Below are 18,119 nucleotides of genomic sequence, written 5' to 3'. Positions count from 1 at the left end.
ATTTTTTGTGCATTTAAATCTTTATCTTTTATTGATGATGTCTATGTTTACAATTATCATTTTTAAAATTCTATGTATGCAACTAAATTGGATAATATAATTACCATTATTAAAGACATAATAATAATGGAAAATATACAATTTATTTTCCTTTAAAAATCACCTAAAAAGCCAGGGAACTCATTAATTAACAAAATTAAAGTTTATTGTTCCAAAACTAGTGAATATTATTTTGAATTTTTATTAAGTATTTTAAATTTTAATCCAATAAAATAATCTTCAAAAGAAATGAAATTTAATGATTTTTCAAAGCAGCCTAGCCTTATCCATATTTGCCTTGTATCTTCCTTAGAATTTTCATCATCTTTCACAAATTTTACACAAAATCTCCTTCACACACAGCCCATAACAGTCTACATAAAGAGTACAGTCAAATGAGCAAAACAGAATATTTTGTGCAGTGGTACCAGGTGCCAAGTTATATGAACAAGTAATCTCATTGTCACATCTCAACATGGGAAATGAGTCTATTTATTCTACTTTTGAGAGACTACATTGTCAAATAATCAGGCAGCAAGGATTTCTATGTACCATTGATCTACCCAGAAGCATTAGCTTTTGGAGTGAGCTATACATATAAAAAAGGTCTCAAAGAAGATGAAGAGAGAAGATAGGTTCAGACATATGCTATTCTTTATTCCTCTTCTACTTTAAATTTTTTTTAGGAAACCTATTATTCAGTCACTGAAATTCAGGGAATGCAAAATACTTTTCATCTAACCAAAGGAAAAATACTTCATAAAAATCACACTAGTAAAGACACAGAGTGTATTTTCTCTTTTTCTCTGTAATACTTTCTTTTTTTCTCTCTCCCTTGTTTTTCTTTTCTCTGTCTCTGTCCCTTCTCTGTTTCTCTGACTCTCTCTGTAATTCTAGATTTTTTTCCTGTCTGTTATCATTCTGTGTCTCTGTATCTTTCTCTTTGTCTCTATCTCTTTTTTTCTGTTTCTGAAACTGTGTTTTTGACTCTCTTTTATCTCTGTGTCTATATCTCTTTCTCTACTTCTCTGCCTCTCTGTCTGTCTAGCTCTCTTCCTATCTTCTTCACCAACCTCCCCACTTAAAAAAAAAAAAAAGATATCAAGTAATAACTTCTTTATTTACCTTAAGGAAAATGGCATACAGTCTAAGGTCAAGGAAGCAACAAAAGGAAATTTTATTGTAGTGCTAATAATAATTAATATGATTGAGCTGGTTTCTGCAGTAGAAATAAAGAATGCCTGGGAAGAAATGACCACTCCTTCCTAGAGGTTTTAAGAGATAAGAAGAAAATCAGAGATAGTTTGATATATGCCCTACATTTTAGATATGAAGTTCCAAAGATTCAGAGGAAAGTTAGGAAGGATTCCATTGACTAAAATTCTATTATAATGATATTCAAAGATAGATAAGAAGTTTCAAGAATGAAATAATAAAAACACATCCAATGTGAACTCCATATTATAAAAATTACATTCACAGTGGTAGGAAGAATAATTCAAAACTATAGCATCTTTGCCAAGAAAACTCCAAATGGGGCCATGAAGTGGATAAAATGGGAACAACTCAACACCAACAATAATGACTTAGAACCATAAATATCCGCTCCAAAACCTATATAGTCATTCCTGACCTTAAGCTCCAGTTCTACATTTCTAGCTGCTTACTAAACTATACATGGATGTTCCACCAAAACTCCAAATGCAATGTTTCTAAAAATATCCCTCATTATTTTCCCTCCAAAATCTGCTGCTTTCTTTAATTTCCCTTTTTTTCTTTTTTCTTTTTGGACACTATTATTTTTTCATGCTCCAAGGTTGAAACTTTAATCTTCTATTTAGCTCTCCACTTAGTCCCTACTTCTAATCATTTGTCAATTCTTATGGAATTTCCTTTTGCTATATCTCTAACATGTACTTCCTTCTACCAATTCCATCTAACCCAGTTTACCTGTCACAGTTTCAACCTTGGAGCATGAAAAAATAATAGTGTCCAAAAAGAAAAAAAGGGAAATTAAAGAAAGCAGCAGATTTTGGAGGGAAAATAATGAGGGATATTTTTAGAAACATTGCATTTGGAGTTTTGGTGGAACATCCATGTATAGTTTAGTAAGCAGCTAGAAATGTAGAACTGGAGCTTAAGGTCAGGAATGACTATATAGGTTTTGGAGCGGATATTTATGGTTCTAAGTCATTATTGTTGGTGTTGAGTTGTTCCCATTTTATCCACTTCATGGCCCCATTTGGAGTTTTCTTGGCAAAGATGCTATAGTTGTTTGTCATTTCAGCTTCAGCTCATTTTACCGATGAGGAAACTGAGGCAAGCAGAGTTAAGTGATCTGCCCAGTGTCACATAAAAAGTAGGTGTCTTGAGGCAAGGTTTGAACTTTCCTGATTCCAAATCCAGTGATTTATCCACTTCACCACCTATCTGCCCCTTAAGGATCATTAGATAGCATTTGAAGGTTTTAGAATGTTAGGAAAGAATTTATATAAAAAGAAGAGAAGCAAAGAGAGAGATTGAAGGAAATCTCACATTTAATGGGAAAGAGGAAGATGAGAAATCAGAAAAGAAGATTAAGAAGGAAAAGTAAGAAATATAGAAGTATAATTGGAAGAGAACAATGTAGCATCCAAAGGAGAAGAGAATATACAGGGGGAAAAAAAGATGGTCAGCAACTTCAAATGTGGCAGATATAGCAAGGAGGGCAAAACATGAATTTGGCAATTAGGAGGTTACTGGTAATCTTTGGGAAAAACATTTAGAAAAGTACAAACAAAAATAAAAAGGATATCCATAACTCTGGACAAAAACTTGATTCTCTAATGCTTTATTCACAAATCAGAATGAGAAAATTCTCTCTCTTTCACTATCATTATATAAATAAATTTCAGCTTGGCCACTTATTTCTTTTATCACAAAGAATGATGAGCAGCTTGGGTACCTATCCTCCTACTCTTATCATTTTCTAAATAGATGGAAAAGCACTTAAGAAAAACTGTCTGCCAGCATCCTTTAAGACTGCCATTTTTAAATGAATTAGCAATTTGTTCAAACCAGTCCTAAGTACAAGCAGGATTTGAATGGAATATCTAGAGGAAAGAATGAGGGTTGAGAGGTATTTTCCTCCTTCGGGATAGTGACATATTATGATACCATAAAGGAAATGCTAAAATGAAAAATAGGCAATGTAGTATGAATAAAGAAACCCTGGCCTGAAATGTGTGAAATAAGGCAAATTACTGAATTCCTTCTTTCATTTTCCTTATCTATAAGAGAGGAAAAACTCTGAATAATCCCTGAGTTACCTGACAATTGCTGGCATAATAAATAGAGCAGTGGTCCTGAAATTATAAAAACCTGAGTTCAAATATGGCTTCAGTCATCAGTTGGGTAATACAGGGCACATCATATAATTTTTATTTGCTTCAGTTTCCTCAGTTCTAAAATGAGGGAAATAATATCATTTACCTTCTAGGATTATTGTGAGAATAAAATGTGAAAATAATTGTAAAGCACATAGCATAGTGCTTAGCACATAATAAATGCTATAAATGTAAAATAGTAGTAGTTGTAGTATAGTGATAATATAGTGCAATATAGTATTATTATAGGGATAAAATGAAATGAAATGTGAAAGTTTCTTTCAAAGGATGCTTAAAACAATAGATGACTAAGTAAAATATCACTATTAAAATACTGTATTTAATATTTCATATTTAATATTATTAATTTCAAACTTATAGAGCCAATATTTATGTGTTGATCTTGCCAAATAAAACTCTTTAGGTCTAACTCATAAAGCACATCCTTTTTTTAAAAAAAATGCTTTATTCTGCACATATATATTGTACCTAGGATATACTATAAGATATTTAATATGTATGGGAATGCCTGCCATCTAGGGGAGGGGGTGGAGGGAAGGAGGGGAAAAATTTGGAACAGAAGGGAGTATAAGGGATAATGTTGTAAAAAAAAAAATTACCTATTCATATGTACTGTCAAAAAAAAGTTATAATTATAAAATTAATAAAAAAATTAAAAATGCCTTATTAAAAATATTAAAGCTTTCTATTAAATAGAGTATACATTTTATATATGTGGATACATATACCAGTTTTACTAATTTAGCAATAAAATAAGATTTTAAATAAATATGTATTATAAATAAATGTAGATTACAAGCATAACATAGCTAAACCAAAAGAGATTGCCTTTCTGTGTTTTTTTTAATATTTTATGTTTTTCCAATTGTAAAAAAATTTAAATATGTGTTTTTAATTTCAAATTCTCCCCTTCACTCTTCTATGCTCCCATTAAGAAGGCAAATAATTTGATATTACCTTTCTGTTTTGAAAGTTTTCTTGCAAGTAACTCTCCGATAGAATTATTCTCATTGAATTTCTGATAAAGTTGGGCATGATGAAAGCCTTTGAACTTCTCAGCTTTGGTGTAAATGACAAGATCTGACAGCTCCAAGGCTATTTTTATCTTCCTGATCTATAAATAGAATATGATTATTTTACGATAAGTTCTTTGAAAGAAAACCTTTTTCAAGTCAAGGAACTATACTTTTCATCTTGTGGTTATGTCATTGTGGCAAAATTATGATACAGAAAATCATTTCAATCAAGTCAACATCTTTCCTTTGCAAATATAAAAATATGTAATGTTAATATGAAAACAGCACAATTATACTTCACATAATACATCATAACAGATACTATAAATGTTATCCCAAAATGATAAACTTTCCATTTTTTCCCCCAATGATATGTTTCTCATCAAGCAGATGAATTTATTTTTCATTCATATGTCTGTGACATTTTGTGGGTACCAGAGCAGTGACCAGCATCATGGAAGAGTAGAAAGAGAGCTGGGCTTAGAATCATAAGACCTGTTATTTCCCTTATGCCTAGTAATTAGTGGGTATACTTCTAACTTCATATAATATTGCAGAGAACTGGGGCCTTTCTCTTTTTTGTAATGAGAAAAAAATGCACTTCTGCTTCCTGAACACTGAGTATGTTGATCTATCCCAAGACTTTCTCCTTTATCAGTGGCAAAATGGACTTGCACTCAAGAACTGAGTTTGAATTTTGCCTCTGACAGTTAGCAGCTGTGCCTTCATTAAAAAGTCATCATTTAGCCTCTGGGAACCAGTTTCTTCTCTCAAATGAGGATAATAACACTTTCACAAGATTTTTACAAGGAAAGCACTTTGCAAACATTAAAAGTATCTAAGTAAAAGTAAAAGTAAAAAAGTGGTTACTTTGGGAAAGTCAAAGTATACATAGGGAGTACTTTTCTGACTGTTAAAAAATATTTCCAGTATCTTTCATTCCTATGTCCCCATATTGATTATCATTATTATTCCTGTAACAACCACATGGTTATTTTTTTTTTCTACAAGGCCAAATCTGTGTCACATGGCTCAAGAGATAGGATGTTATAGCACAAAGATTATAGGAACTGGATTTGGATCTGCTTCTGATACTTATTTATTGTGTGATCATAGACAAATCATTTAAGTTCTCAGAAGCGTTTCATTTTTTACCTCACCATCATTACCTTCATCAACAACTATTTCCTCTGATACTGTTCAGAGTATCTTGATTCAACTCTAATTTCCTCAGCTCAGACTCTTATAATATCTGCTGACTGGTCTTCCTGTCATAAATTTATCTCCATGGCAGACAGCCTCTACTGAACCATTAAAATGATTTTCTTAAAGTTTGAGTTTATCCATGCTGTCCCCAATCCCACCCAACAAAAAGAAAGGTAAAGGTATTCCTTGCCCGCAACACAGTCTAATGGAGGACATCATGTAAAGAACTATGTGCAATCCAACGACATACAGAATAAATAGGAAATAATTAATACAGCGAGAGTAATAGAATTAAGAGAAATTGGAAAAAGTTTTGTGGAGATGGTAAATTTTAGCCAGGTTTTTATTGGGAAACCAGGAGGCAGAAATGAGGAGAAGGAACATTCCATATTTGAGAGACAGCCAGTGGAAATGTCCAGGGTCAGGAAAATAAAGTGTTTTATTTGAGAAATAGCAAGAGAGGCCAGTGTCACTAAATCACAGAGTAGATAGGTGAGGGAAAGTTATAAAGTATAAGAAACTGGGGGATGGAAGGGGTTGCGAAATTATAAAGAACTTTAAATGTAAAACAAAGGATTTTATATTTTATTCTGGAGGTAATAGGGACATTATGAACATTATGGGAAGATGAAGGCAAATTGTAAAAGTCTGAGCTGAGGAAATTAGAGATAATGATAGTATCAGAGGAAAGAAGGGTACAAATTAAAGATATGTTACAAAACTTGTCAAGGAAAAGATAATGAGGGGGCAGCTAGGTGGCGCAGTGGATAGAGCACCAGCCTTGAATTCAGGAGGACCCGATTTCAAATCTGATCTCAGACACTTAACACTTCCTAGCTGTGTGACTCTGGGCAAGTCACTTAACCCCAGCCTCAAAAAAAAAAAAAAAAAAAAAAAAAAAAAAAAAAAAAAAAAAAAAAAAAAAGGAAAAGATAATGATAAGTGTTGGAGGGGATGTGAGAAAACTGGGACATTAATACATTGTTGGTGAAATTTTGTGAAATGATTCAACCATTCTGGAGAGTAAGTTGGAACTATGCCCAAAGGGCTATCAAATCATCTTTGATCCAGTAGTACCATTACTGGGTCCATATCCCAATGAAATCTTAAAAGAGGGAAAATTACTCCCATGTGAAAAAGTTTATAGCAGTTCTTTTTGTGGTAGCAAAGAAATGGAAAATGAGTAGATACCCATCAATTTGGAAATGGCTGAATAAGTTGTGGTATATGAATGTAATGGAATATTATTGTTCTATAAAAAATGATAAACAAGCTGATTTTAGAAAGACCTGGAAAGATTTACATGAACTGATGCTGAGTGAAACAAGCAGAATCAGGAATAAATTGTACACAGTAACAGCAAGATTGTGCAATGATCAACTATGAAAAACTTGATTCTTCTCAGTGGTTCAAAGAACCAAAGCAATCCCAAAAGACTTTGGACAGAAAATGCATCCATGTCTAGAAAAAGAACTATGAGATTGAATGTAAATCAACACGTGCTATTTCACTTCTTTTTTTATGATTTATTTTTCCATGGTTTCTCCCTTTTGCTCTGATTTTTCTCTCCCAACATGATTCATAAAGTAATGTATATTAAAAATAAATTTATTACAAAAAAATCTAGTCAATAGACCTTGTCAATAAAATGGTGGTGATCCAAGAAGAGGAAGATAATGGTCAATAACATGCAAGTTTGAAAGAAAACTGAGTTTGGGGGGGAGATAAGTTCAGTTGTGTATATGTTAAATTTAAGATGTATATGTAATATCTAGTTTGAAATATCTAATAGATAGTTGAAGATGTGAGCTTAAAAGGTAGTAGAGAAGTTAAAGCTAGATAAGTAGATTTGAGGATCATCATCCTAGAGACAATTATTTGAATCTATGGGAATTGATGAGATCACCAAGTGAAATAGTACAGGAGAAGAAAAAAAAAAAAAAAAAAAAAAAGAAATTTCCAGGATTAGTGGACATGACCAGAATAAAGAACCAGCATCAGAGACTAAGGAGAGGTTGAATAGGTAAGAGAATATTCCATTGTTGTTAGGAGGAAATTATTATTACTGTCAGTACAGGATGAGATATTATGCTGAGGTGATCCCATAGGAATGGAAAGAGAAAAAGCTTTCATAATATACTTGTATGTGTATATACATTGCTGATAACCAAAGATGTGTAATAAAGTCTTCTCTGACTTACCAGTTTTCACATTAAAGGATCAGATGGCCTGGAATATGATATTCTGGAAGGCAAAGAAACTTGGACTACAACCAAGAATCAACTAGCAAGTAAAATTGAACATTATCTTTCAAGGGGAAAGATGGACATTCAATGAAATAGATTTTCAGTCATTTCTGATGAAAAGACCTGAGCAGAACAGAAAATTCGATCTTCAAATACAAGACTCAAGAGAAGCATAAAAAGGTAAACAGGAAAGGAAAATAATGTTATTTAAAGAAAGGATAGAGGATAGAGGGAGAAAAAATCAGAAATTCAAAATCTTATAAAAATTAATGCTGGAAATTATCTTTACATGTAATTGGAAAAATAAAATACTATTGAGAAAAAAAGAAAGAAAGAAAACTGTCCTTAGAAAGGGTGACAAAATTGAGTGATTTCACCCACCTACAGAATGGAAAAGGGAAAATTATTTAGTGGAAGTACATCAGAGAAACACATTTGTCATTGTCATCCACCAGATCCTAGTTATCTAATGAAGATTTGCTTCATAAGTATTAACCCTATCACCTAAATATATCAATAACATGTTAGGTAGGTGGTTTTTTTTTTTTCCATTGAATCATTATTGTTCTCCAATAATTGGTACAGATCACAATCCATCCCCATCTATATAGCTTTTAGCAATGTTCCCTCACAAATCCCTCATGGGGAATCTGCCCAATGAACTAGGAATCTCTGTGTGTGTGTGTGTGTGTGTGTGTGTGTGTGTGTGTGTGTGTGTGTGTGTGTGTGTGTGTGTGTGTTTGTCTTTATTTCTGTCCCTATGTCTCTGTCTCTATACCTATCTCTGTCTCTGTGTTTTTGTCTCTGTCTCTGTACCTTCTTTGTGTCCTCTTTCTCTTTGTCTATGTGTGTGTCTGTGTATGTCTGTCTCTGTATCTCTCCCTGTCCCTATCCTTTGCCCCCCTCTTTCTTTCCTTTGATATTTCACAGATACCATGGACTATATAAGCTATCCGTCAATTTTCCCTTATGACAAGCTGAACTTTTTTCTAATCCTAAATCTCTTTGTGGATATCCTTTAGGCTACTCCTCTAGTACAATTACTTATTCTGTCAATCAAAAGACATTAAGTAAGACTTCTGTGTATTAGATTCTGTGTTGAACAATGGAGATGCAAAGACAGAAATGTCCCTACCCTCAAGAAACTTAAATTGATAATATGTTGCTGCCTCCTTCTATTTACTACATCCTCCCCACAATTTTAATTCTTCTGACATTCTGATATTTCATGATTCACATGATCATTTATACAGGAAAAAGGAAAGACTGGAACTAAGCCTGGGTTTTAGAGGATAAAGAACTCTCTAATGAGGAAATTCCCTCTTTCCATGCAAGTCTAAATTTTCTGAAATACTGTGTAGAGCAACTCAAGTGACTTGCCCAAGATCATACCACTTTTTATGTATCAGAAGTGTGACTTAAATTAAGACCATTTGGGCTCCAAAACCAATTTTTCTTATCACCATGGATATTTTAAATGGACCTTTGTTTTAGGGAAGCTTGAAATCACAACACAAAAATTGTCCAAATTCAACCTAACCTATCCTCTTGTCTAATTCTTGTTCTAGCTACAGTGTCAACCCAAATGATTTTTTCTTCTTATATCTAATTTGTTTTTAAGATATTTCCATAAATAATATTGATATACATGACACCTAACATGTACATTACATATAACTTTGGAAAATAGCCATAATCTTTTCTCTAATCTTAACTAATTCTAAATAAAATTTGAAAGTGTTCCTGATAGGTTAAAAAAATTATTGATATTTAAACAATGTTTATTAACAACCCTGGTATAAACTTATGTCTATTTTACAGATGAGGAAACTGAGGAAGAGATTAAATAATTTGCATAGGGTCATAGTTACCTTCCTCACATGGGGTCTAATATATTATCCACCGTACAACTTATCAGCCTCTAAAGCCTTTTTATGTTTGAAACCAATACATAATTAGAAGTGAATAGTGTGAAAAAAAAATTGTTATTTCTTACCTTTTTTTTCTTAGAATAACTAATGAAATGCTTTATTATAGATGATTTTTCTTCCACCTCTTTTTCTTTCCACTCTTTAATTATAGGTGAATTAATATGGTCTCTTGAATAGTCTTCTACATCATTATCATCTTCTTCTTCCTCCTCTTCACCTTCTAGTATCTGACCATGTTTGTCTCTGCCCAGTCTTTCAATCGTCTCCTTTATTGTTCCAATTTTCTTATTTTTTACTAGTATTTTAAATTTCAATGCCTGTGGATATGTTTAGTGGTAAATGCAATAATTCATTTTTATTCTTCATAAATATATTTATGAAAAGTATCTCATAGTATTTAATTAACTAGATTGATAAACATTTGTAATATATAGGTATAGTACCAAACTCCATTCTTTTTGATGGACTTAGCAGTTAGGTAGGTCATCATTGAGAAATTTTAAGAAAATAATTCCAGTAGAGTAGTAATAATAGAATCTGTGCTTCTAAAGATTGGTGAGTCATCTGATGGTGAGAAAATGGGCACAATAAGACTGTTCTTTTAAAAATTTATAAAGTGAGGAAGAAATAGGATAATAGCCTAAATAATAGACTCACAGAAAATATTTTTAAGAGACATAGTTGATTATTCATCTTCCTTTCCCTTTTCTGTTAATGACAGTATTCTATTAATCCCCCAGCATCAAAACTTCTTTTACCTTTATTCCTTCTCTGTCCCTCATGTATCTAATCATTTACCAAATTTTATTGCTTCTTCCTCCTCAGTATTTCTCAAATCAGTTATAGTCTTCTAGTACAGGTCCTTAATACATCTTATCTATAAGTACCCTCTGAATTAGTCATATTCTTTTTTTTCTCTTTGAAATCTAATTTGTGAAATTCTAGGTATTATTTACTACTATTATTTACTATTAATCTTCTAAAACAAAAATTTAATGATCCATTTTCTCATTTATTGATTCTTGTCAGTCCCCTCCATATTCAACAATCTTCAGCAAATCCACATTGTCTAATACATGAAATTGAAATTTCTCAACTTGGCATTGAAAAATCCTACATATATTGATCCCAATCATTTTCTATATTTATTTCCCATTACTTTTGTATATGTACTCTATTCTCTAATCAATTTGAATTCATATATGTGTGTGTGTATCATGCTTTCAGACCTCTGTAGATATGTTCATATTGTGTCCCCACCTCACAGAGAATGTCTCACACCGAAGTACACCTATCCAAATCCTAAAAATTCTTTAGTATCAATCTAAATTACCAATTCCTTCAAGAAAGGTTTCCTGATGCACTCTCCTCACATCCCCAATTCGGGACACAGTTTTTTCTTCTTACAAATTCCAATAGCATTATTTTTTTCAAAAGAAATTGAATTCTTTTTTATTGACAACCTAAAATATCAACATGAAAAGTTTTTGTTGATTTGAAAGCTATCTGATAGTTTTCCTTTAAGAAAAACCAAAACATAAGTAATTTCAGAAGACTATATGTTCACCTCCTTTCTTTTGTTTTTATTCTATTCACTACTTTATTATGGTTTTATACATTCAGTTTTATTTTAGAAGTATTTATTCATAACCTTTTTTGTAATGAATAAATGTAGCAAGTATCATCTAATAAAATTAGATAGTAAAGCATTATGCTAGACACTGGAAATATCGGGGAAAAGAAAATCAGTCCCTGCCCTCAAAGAGCTTACATTTTCCTGGGAGATAGGAAGAGTTCAACATATAAATGGAAGATAATTTGAGAAAGAAGAAACCATCAACAAGTAGTGGGATCAGGAAAAGTTTTTCCATAAGAGACAGTACCTAAATTGCGTTTTGAAAAAGGAAAAAATTTCTAAGAGATAGAGTGAAAGAGGGTGTTATATTTCAGGTCCTGAAAAACATGAAAAGGCATCAGTTGAGATCATGAATAGAATACTGAGTTTGAGGAGCAGCAAGTAAAACAGTTTGGCTAGGTTAATAGAATGCCTCAAGGGAATTAATGTGATATAAACTTGGACAGATGTTCTGGAGCAAGCTTTTAAATTGTTTTAAATGCTAAACTGAAAAGCTTTATTTTATCATAGAAAGCTGCTAAAAATTCTTGGGCTCAGAAATGTCAGACCTGTGCTATATTTTCACATCTAAAATTTATCCTAGACTCCATTGTAGTGTTTTCAAAATGGCAGATTTCAAAAAATGTTTTTTGAATTGAATATAACATAATCAAAATAGGAAAAAAGTATCTTAAATCAAACTATATAGAACTATATATTCGGAATATATATTCAGAAAATCTTTGCCTTGTGTAGATATAATTATCACCAAATAAAGCTTGTATAATAAAGGTAGAAAATAACAAGGAAAACTGAGATAAAATTTAATCATTAAATTACTGGATATCTAGGAGACAAAATGGGTTTTATGTCTTTTTGAAGATTCAATATAATTTCTTTTTAAAAAAGTAGTGAATGATTGGAATTCCATCTGTAACATTTATCTCAAACTTTTGTTCTGGTGAGCATTATTAATAATTAACAAATATGATTTGAAACTCATAATTGCATAGATATCACTTATAGTTACAAAATGCTTTAACACAATACATGTATAATACACTTAAACATTTTATCTTCTCAACAAATTGTGATTTAAGTAGCAAAACTCTTAGTAGCCCCATTTTACAAATAAGGTAAAAGTAGATCAAAATAGTTAATTTATTAATCAACAAGCACTTGTTCATCACTTACTGTCAGAAATTGTACTTTACACTAAAGACTCAGAAAAGACTCTGCCCTCAAACTTAAGTGGTTTGTTTAGAAGTGTGAACACAAGTTGATAATTCCTTACTTCTATATTGAAATAATTTTGAATTTAGCTATATACATATATTTACATTATGAATGTCTTTAATTGATATCTTAACTGAAGAGTTCTTATCAACAATTTACTCAGCATAATCAGGAACATAGTTAAAATACAAAAATTCTATAATAGCATACAAATAGTAACTTAGCTCAAAAACCTGAATTGCTAGAATTTTAAACATTTCACATAGGGCAACTGGGTGGAAGAAAAAAATAAAAGGAAAAGAGACTGGAGCCATTCTTATATTTACAAAGCTCTATTAAATGATGTTATAGTTACCTCAGGTGAAGGTAATTCATCTGGAAATTTTTCAAGGATATCAGAAAGAAGTGTATCCCCAAGAATATTTTGTAGATTATTTGCCATTATTTCTTGTTGCTGAGGGGAGCAATGATTTTCTAGAGAGAGCACCACTGGGTAGTCAGATGCCTAAAAAAAAAAAGATTTAGATTACAATTAGTCACCAGAAAGTCAAAGCAATTTTACTGAAGAAAAATATCATATAAATACTTTGGATTTTTCAAACATTTTAAAAGTTTGTGTTCCTTTTATAAAGGAACAAGATAAGTTCTTGTAGGTCTGATCAAACAAAAAAAAAAATAATAAAGTGGAAGGAAGGAGAGATCCAATGCAATTGAGATAGGAAAAAATAATTATATGATATTTCTTTTTTTTTTTAAATAAAAACTCTGTGAAAATCACTTGTTAGAAATTATCCCCAAAATTAGCAAATAGGGAAAACCAATAGGTTTATTTAAAATAAACATTTACTATAAGCAATTTATGAGATACAAAGCCACATAAATATAAAGCTCTCTAGAAGTTATGTGGGTCCTTTCCCTTTTTTATGATCTCTTTGGGATACAGACCGAGTAGACACTGCTGGACCAAAGGGTATGCACAGTTTGATAGCTATTTGGGCATAAGAACCTAATGTTCTTTTGTTAAAAGTTAATTGGTTAGATGGAACTGAACAACCAGGCACTGGTGGCTAACAATGGAGGAATCGCCCAGAATAAGTACCCAAGCTTCCAATATTAAACACTACAGTTCTCCTAGAAGCAAATGATAAAGGGAAGAATTGTACCTCTAAGTTATTAGGGGTAGAGGGAAGAAGGGGAATGTTTATACTTCTAGTCTTGCTATGCCTTAGACCCTATTATTCTTTTTTTTTTTCATTTTTAACAATAGCTTTTTATTTTCAAAAAAGCTGTATTTTTTTTATTTTTTTATTTCAAAAAAAAGCTGTATTTTCAAAATACATGCAAAGCTAGTTTTGAAGATTAACCCTTGAAAAACCGTGTCTTCCAAATTTTTCTCCCCCTCTTCTCCCCACTCACTACCTCTACACAGCAAATAATCCAATATAAGATAAACATGTGTAGTTCTTCTAAACCTATTTCCACATCTATCAAATCAGATCAAAAGAGAAAAAAAGGAGAAAGAAAAAAAACAAGCAAACAACAAAAAAGTTGAAAATACTATGTTGTGATCCATATTCTGTCCCCACAATACTCTTTCTGGGGGCAGATGGCTCTCTCCATCATAAGTCAATTGGAATTGGCCTGAATCACCTCATTGTTGAAAAGAGCCAAATCCATCATAGTTGATTAGCACATAATGTTGTTATTGCTGTGTACTATGTCCTTTTGGTTCTACTCACTTCACTTATCAGCAATTCATGTCAGTCTCTCCAGGTCTCTTTGAAATCATCCTGCTGATCATTTCTTAGAGAACAATAATATTCCATTACATCCATAGACCATAACTTATTCAACCATTCCCCAACTGATGGGCAGCCATTCAGTTTTCAGTTCCTTGCCACTACAAAAAGGACTGCTACAAACATTTTTAGATGTGTGGGTCCTTTTCCCTTTTTTATGATCTCTTTGGGATACAATAGAGACAGTGCTGAATCAAAAGGTATGCAAATTTGATAGATATTTGGGCATAAGAACTTAATTTTTTTTCTTAAAAGTTAATTGGTGGGGCAACGAGGTGGCGCAGTGGATAGAGTACCAGCCTTGAATTCAGGAGGACCCGAGTTCAAATCTGGTCTCAGACACTTAACACTTCCTAGCTGTGTGACCCCGGGCAAGTCACTTAACCTTAGCCTGGGGGGGGGGGGGAAGTTAATTGGTTAGATGGAACTGAACAAATAGGCACTGGTGGCTAACAATGGAGGAATCACCCAGAATAAGTACCCAAGCTTCCAATATTAAAGAAAGCGACTGACCCCAGTCCTGTCAAAGTTATCCCTAGAGTCTTGAAGAAGGACATATAGCCAGATACATTTTGCAATGATGAGTTCATAGCATAGTGGCTACATTATGATTTGTACTTTAAGGGGGATAAATACTCCCTTGAAGCCCTTAAAATGATCTTAACTATTTCAGTCTTTCAACTGAAAAAGATTTGAGTAACACTTGAAAGTTTTAAAAGACATATACAGCCTGCAACAAAGCAAATGGATAGGAAACAACAGGGAAATAGCATCCCCAGTCCCATTCAGAACACAATGATCTAAACAGAAATCATTTGTATAGGGACAATACCTGATAGAAAAATGACATCAAAAAAGAAGACATGTAAAGAGGGAGGGAAAAATAGAACAAAAAAAAGATCAAAGTAGCCTGGCTTCTCTAAGTACCTCAGAACAAAGTACTTGGGCTGAGACTACAGAAGATTCTTCCTCTGAATTCTCCTTTCTGAGATGCAGCTAGGCATCTTGGCAGTTAAGTGATAGAGTAGATAGAGTTCAAATCCAGCCTCAGAAACACTGGCTATGTGAACTTTTCAGAAGTTACTTAACCCCCTGTTTGCCTGTGTAAAATAGAGATTCAACTATAAAATAGAGTTAATAATAGCATCTAAATTACCAGGACTGTTTTGAGGACCAAATGAGATCATTGTAAAGCCCTTAGCACTGTGGCCGGCACATAGTAAAAGCTATATAAATGCTAGTTTATCATTATTGTTGTTACATTAGTCATTGTCATCATCATTATCACCATCACCATTGGCCTAAAAGGCTATATGGTTCACTTTGTTTTCTCCCTTCTCTGTTGCAACTCTTCCCTATTTTTGGTTCTAATTCCTGTTTCTTGATTTCTTCTGCCATTTGTTATACCATCATTATTTTCCATTTCAGTTCATTAATTTCATATTCCTTCCTCTCAATCTTAATGAAGGCTGTGTTGTCTCTTAAAACTCCCGAGTATGACTCAAGACCACCCTCCCAAATCAAAAATCACAAAAATTCAAATCACTTAAAGGATTGCAAGGAAATATTTGTCCCTCTGAACTAAAAAGAATTTCTTCAAATGCCCAGAAGTTCTCAGATCTCTGTTATACCTAGAACACTGAGAACCAGAAATAGTTATGACTGAAGTTGTGAATAGCTGACTAATGTGAGTAGAATATAATATAAATGAGGGGGATTAATATGAAATAAATATAGAAAGTTCAAATTGAATCCAGAATGTAGAGGTTTCTAAATGCTAATGAAAATTTGAATATGGAAACACTGAGATATTAAAGGAGGGGAATGATATGGCCAGATGTATGCCTTGGGTAAATTATTTTGGCAACTCTGTTGAGAGAAAATCACAGAAGCAAAGAGTCCAATTCAGAAGCTATTACTACTATCCAGATAAAAGATCAAAAATACCTGATATGAGAAAGTGTTTGTGAGTAGAAAAGAAGAGGATGGATTCAAGGAACATGATGAAAATAGAATCAATGAGACTAGGCAACTGACTGGGCAGTGGAGGTGCAATAGAAGATTCAAGGATGAGGGTAAACGTGTTCTCTGCTTGTAAGAAGATAACTTTTTTTTTTTTGGCAACAGATATACTAAAAATTTTCCCAATAAAACACAGGAATAAAGCAAACCCTCTTTATTCACTGTTGTTGTGGGAGTTTTCCTACATAATTCTAGAAATGATAACTGCAGCAATAACACGAGAAAGAAATTAAAACCATAAACATAGGAAAAGGGACAAAATTATCCCTATTTGCAGATTTTATAATGGTTTACTTAGAAAACCCAAGAGAAACAGCAAAGAATCCGATCTTCAGTAAAGTAGTAGTATAGTCAATTTATGAACACCATCAGCATGTAAACACAGCAATATCCAGATCCAGAAGCAAATAATAAAAAGAAGTCCCATTCAAAGGAGATACAAAATACGTCAAATATTTGAGAGTCAGTCCAATAAGGCATTCTCATAAACTCTCATAATTGGAATTATATATTGATCTTTAAAGAAATATAGAATGACAAGTAATTGAAAAAATATTGTGCATGGTCATGCCAATTTGTTGTATGAGTCATATATATGATATGTATTGCATAAATAACCACATTATCTAAATTAATTTACAGATTTAGAGTTATACCAATTAGATTACCAAAATCTTTGTATTTTGTAGAGTTAAATGAATAACAAAATTCATTTAAAAGAACAAAGTTCAGAATCTCAAGGAAAATGAGGAAAGAAGTTGGAATAAAAGAGAAATAGCTCTTCCAGAGTTCAAGTGATATTACATAGCTAAAATCATTAAAATTACTTGATATTGGTTTAAAAAATAGAAATGTAGATAAGTAGAAACATAAGCATCAGAAACAATGAATTTAATTACCTCGAGAACAAAAATTACTTGAGAAAGAACTTTCTATCAATAAGAGAATCTGGAAAAAATGGAAAGCCATTTGGCAAAAACTAGGGTAAAGCCAATAACAGATCATTTTTATGAACAGACCTGTGATTTCATTTGCTTAGGGAATACCCAGTGTGGCAGGTCAATCATTTCTCTTAAATTATCATTTTAGAGAATAAGTACTTGGGGCACTGAGAGGTTAAATTATTTGTTCAAGTTTATACAGACAATATGTATCAAAGGTAGGATTTAAATTGATATCCTCCTGACTCTAAGATTAGCTCTGTACTCATTATAACACAATACTGCTATACCTTTTTCCACATGCAATAATAAATGCAAAATGATTTTGTGAGCTGAATTGTAATGGCCATGAAATCAAGAATTCAGAAGAAAACAAGCTCATGTGATTTCCAGAGCTATGATTAGAATGAGAGTTCTAACTTTAAAATGGGAGAAGGGTAATGACAAAAGATAAATAATTTCAATTATATAAAATTGAAAATATTTTGCATAGATTAAATTAGTGTGACTAGGACAAAAAGAAAGTCATTGAAGTTGGGAAAAATCTATACATTGGATTATCTCTGATAAAGGTCTGGAATTTAACATAATATACAAATATGCATATATATATATATATATATATATATATATATATACACATAGATGAAAATAACTCAAATATAAAACTAAGAGTTAATAC

At 32.2% G+C, this 18,119-nt stretch overlaps 1 protein-coding gene across 5 annotated transcripts in view; it reads right to left on the bottom strand.

The window, feature by feature from the left end:
• PLCZ1 (phospholipase C zeta 1) overlaps nt 1-18,119 on the bottom strand; it is an 86,224-nt gene that overhangs the window by 33,035 nt on the left and 35,070 nt on the right. For all 5 annotated transcript variants that reach the window (XM_074268940.1, XM_074268938.1, XM_074268939.1 and 2 more), the window contains 3 exons: nt 13,031-13,180; nt 9,890-10,141; nt 4,383-4,539 (listed from right to left, as the gene is read on the bottom strand). In XM_074268940.1, the coding sequence (XP_074125041.1) occupies nt 4,383-4,539; nt 9,890-10,141; nt 13,031-13,180 (559 nt within the window). The remainder of the gene's footprint in view (nt 1-4,382; nt 4,540-9,889; nt 10,142-13,030; nt 13,181-18,119) is intronic.

Source organism: Sminthopsis crassicaudata, chromosome 5 (assembly GCF_048593235.1).
Source record: "Sminthopsis crassicaudata isolate SCR6 chromosome 5, ASM4859323v1, whole genome shotgun sequence".
NCBI lineage: Eukaryota > Metazoa > Chordata > Mammalia > Dasyuromorphia > Dasyuridae > Sminthopsis > Sminthopsis crassicaudata.
This window is presented reverse-complemented; position numbering and strand designations above follow the sequence as displayed.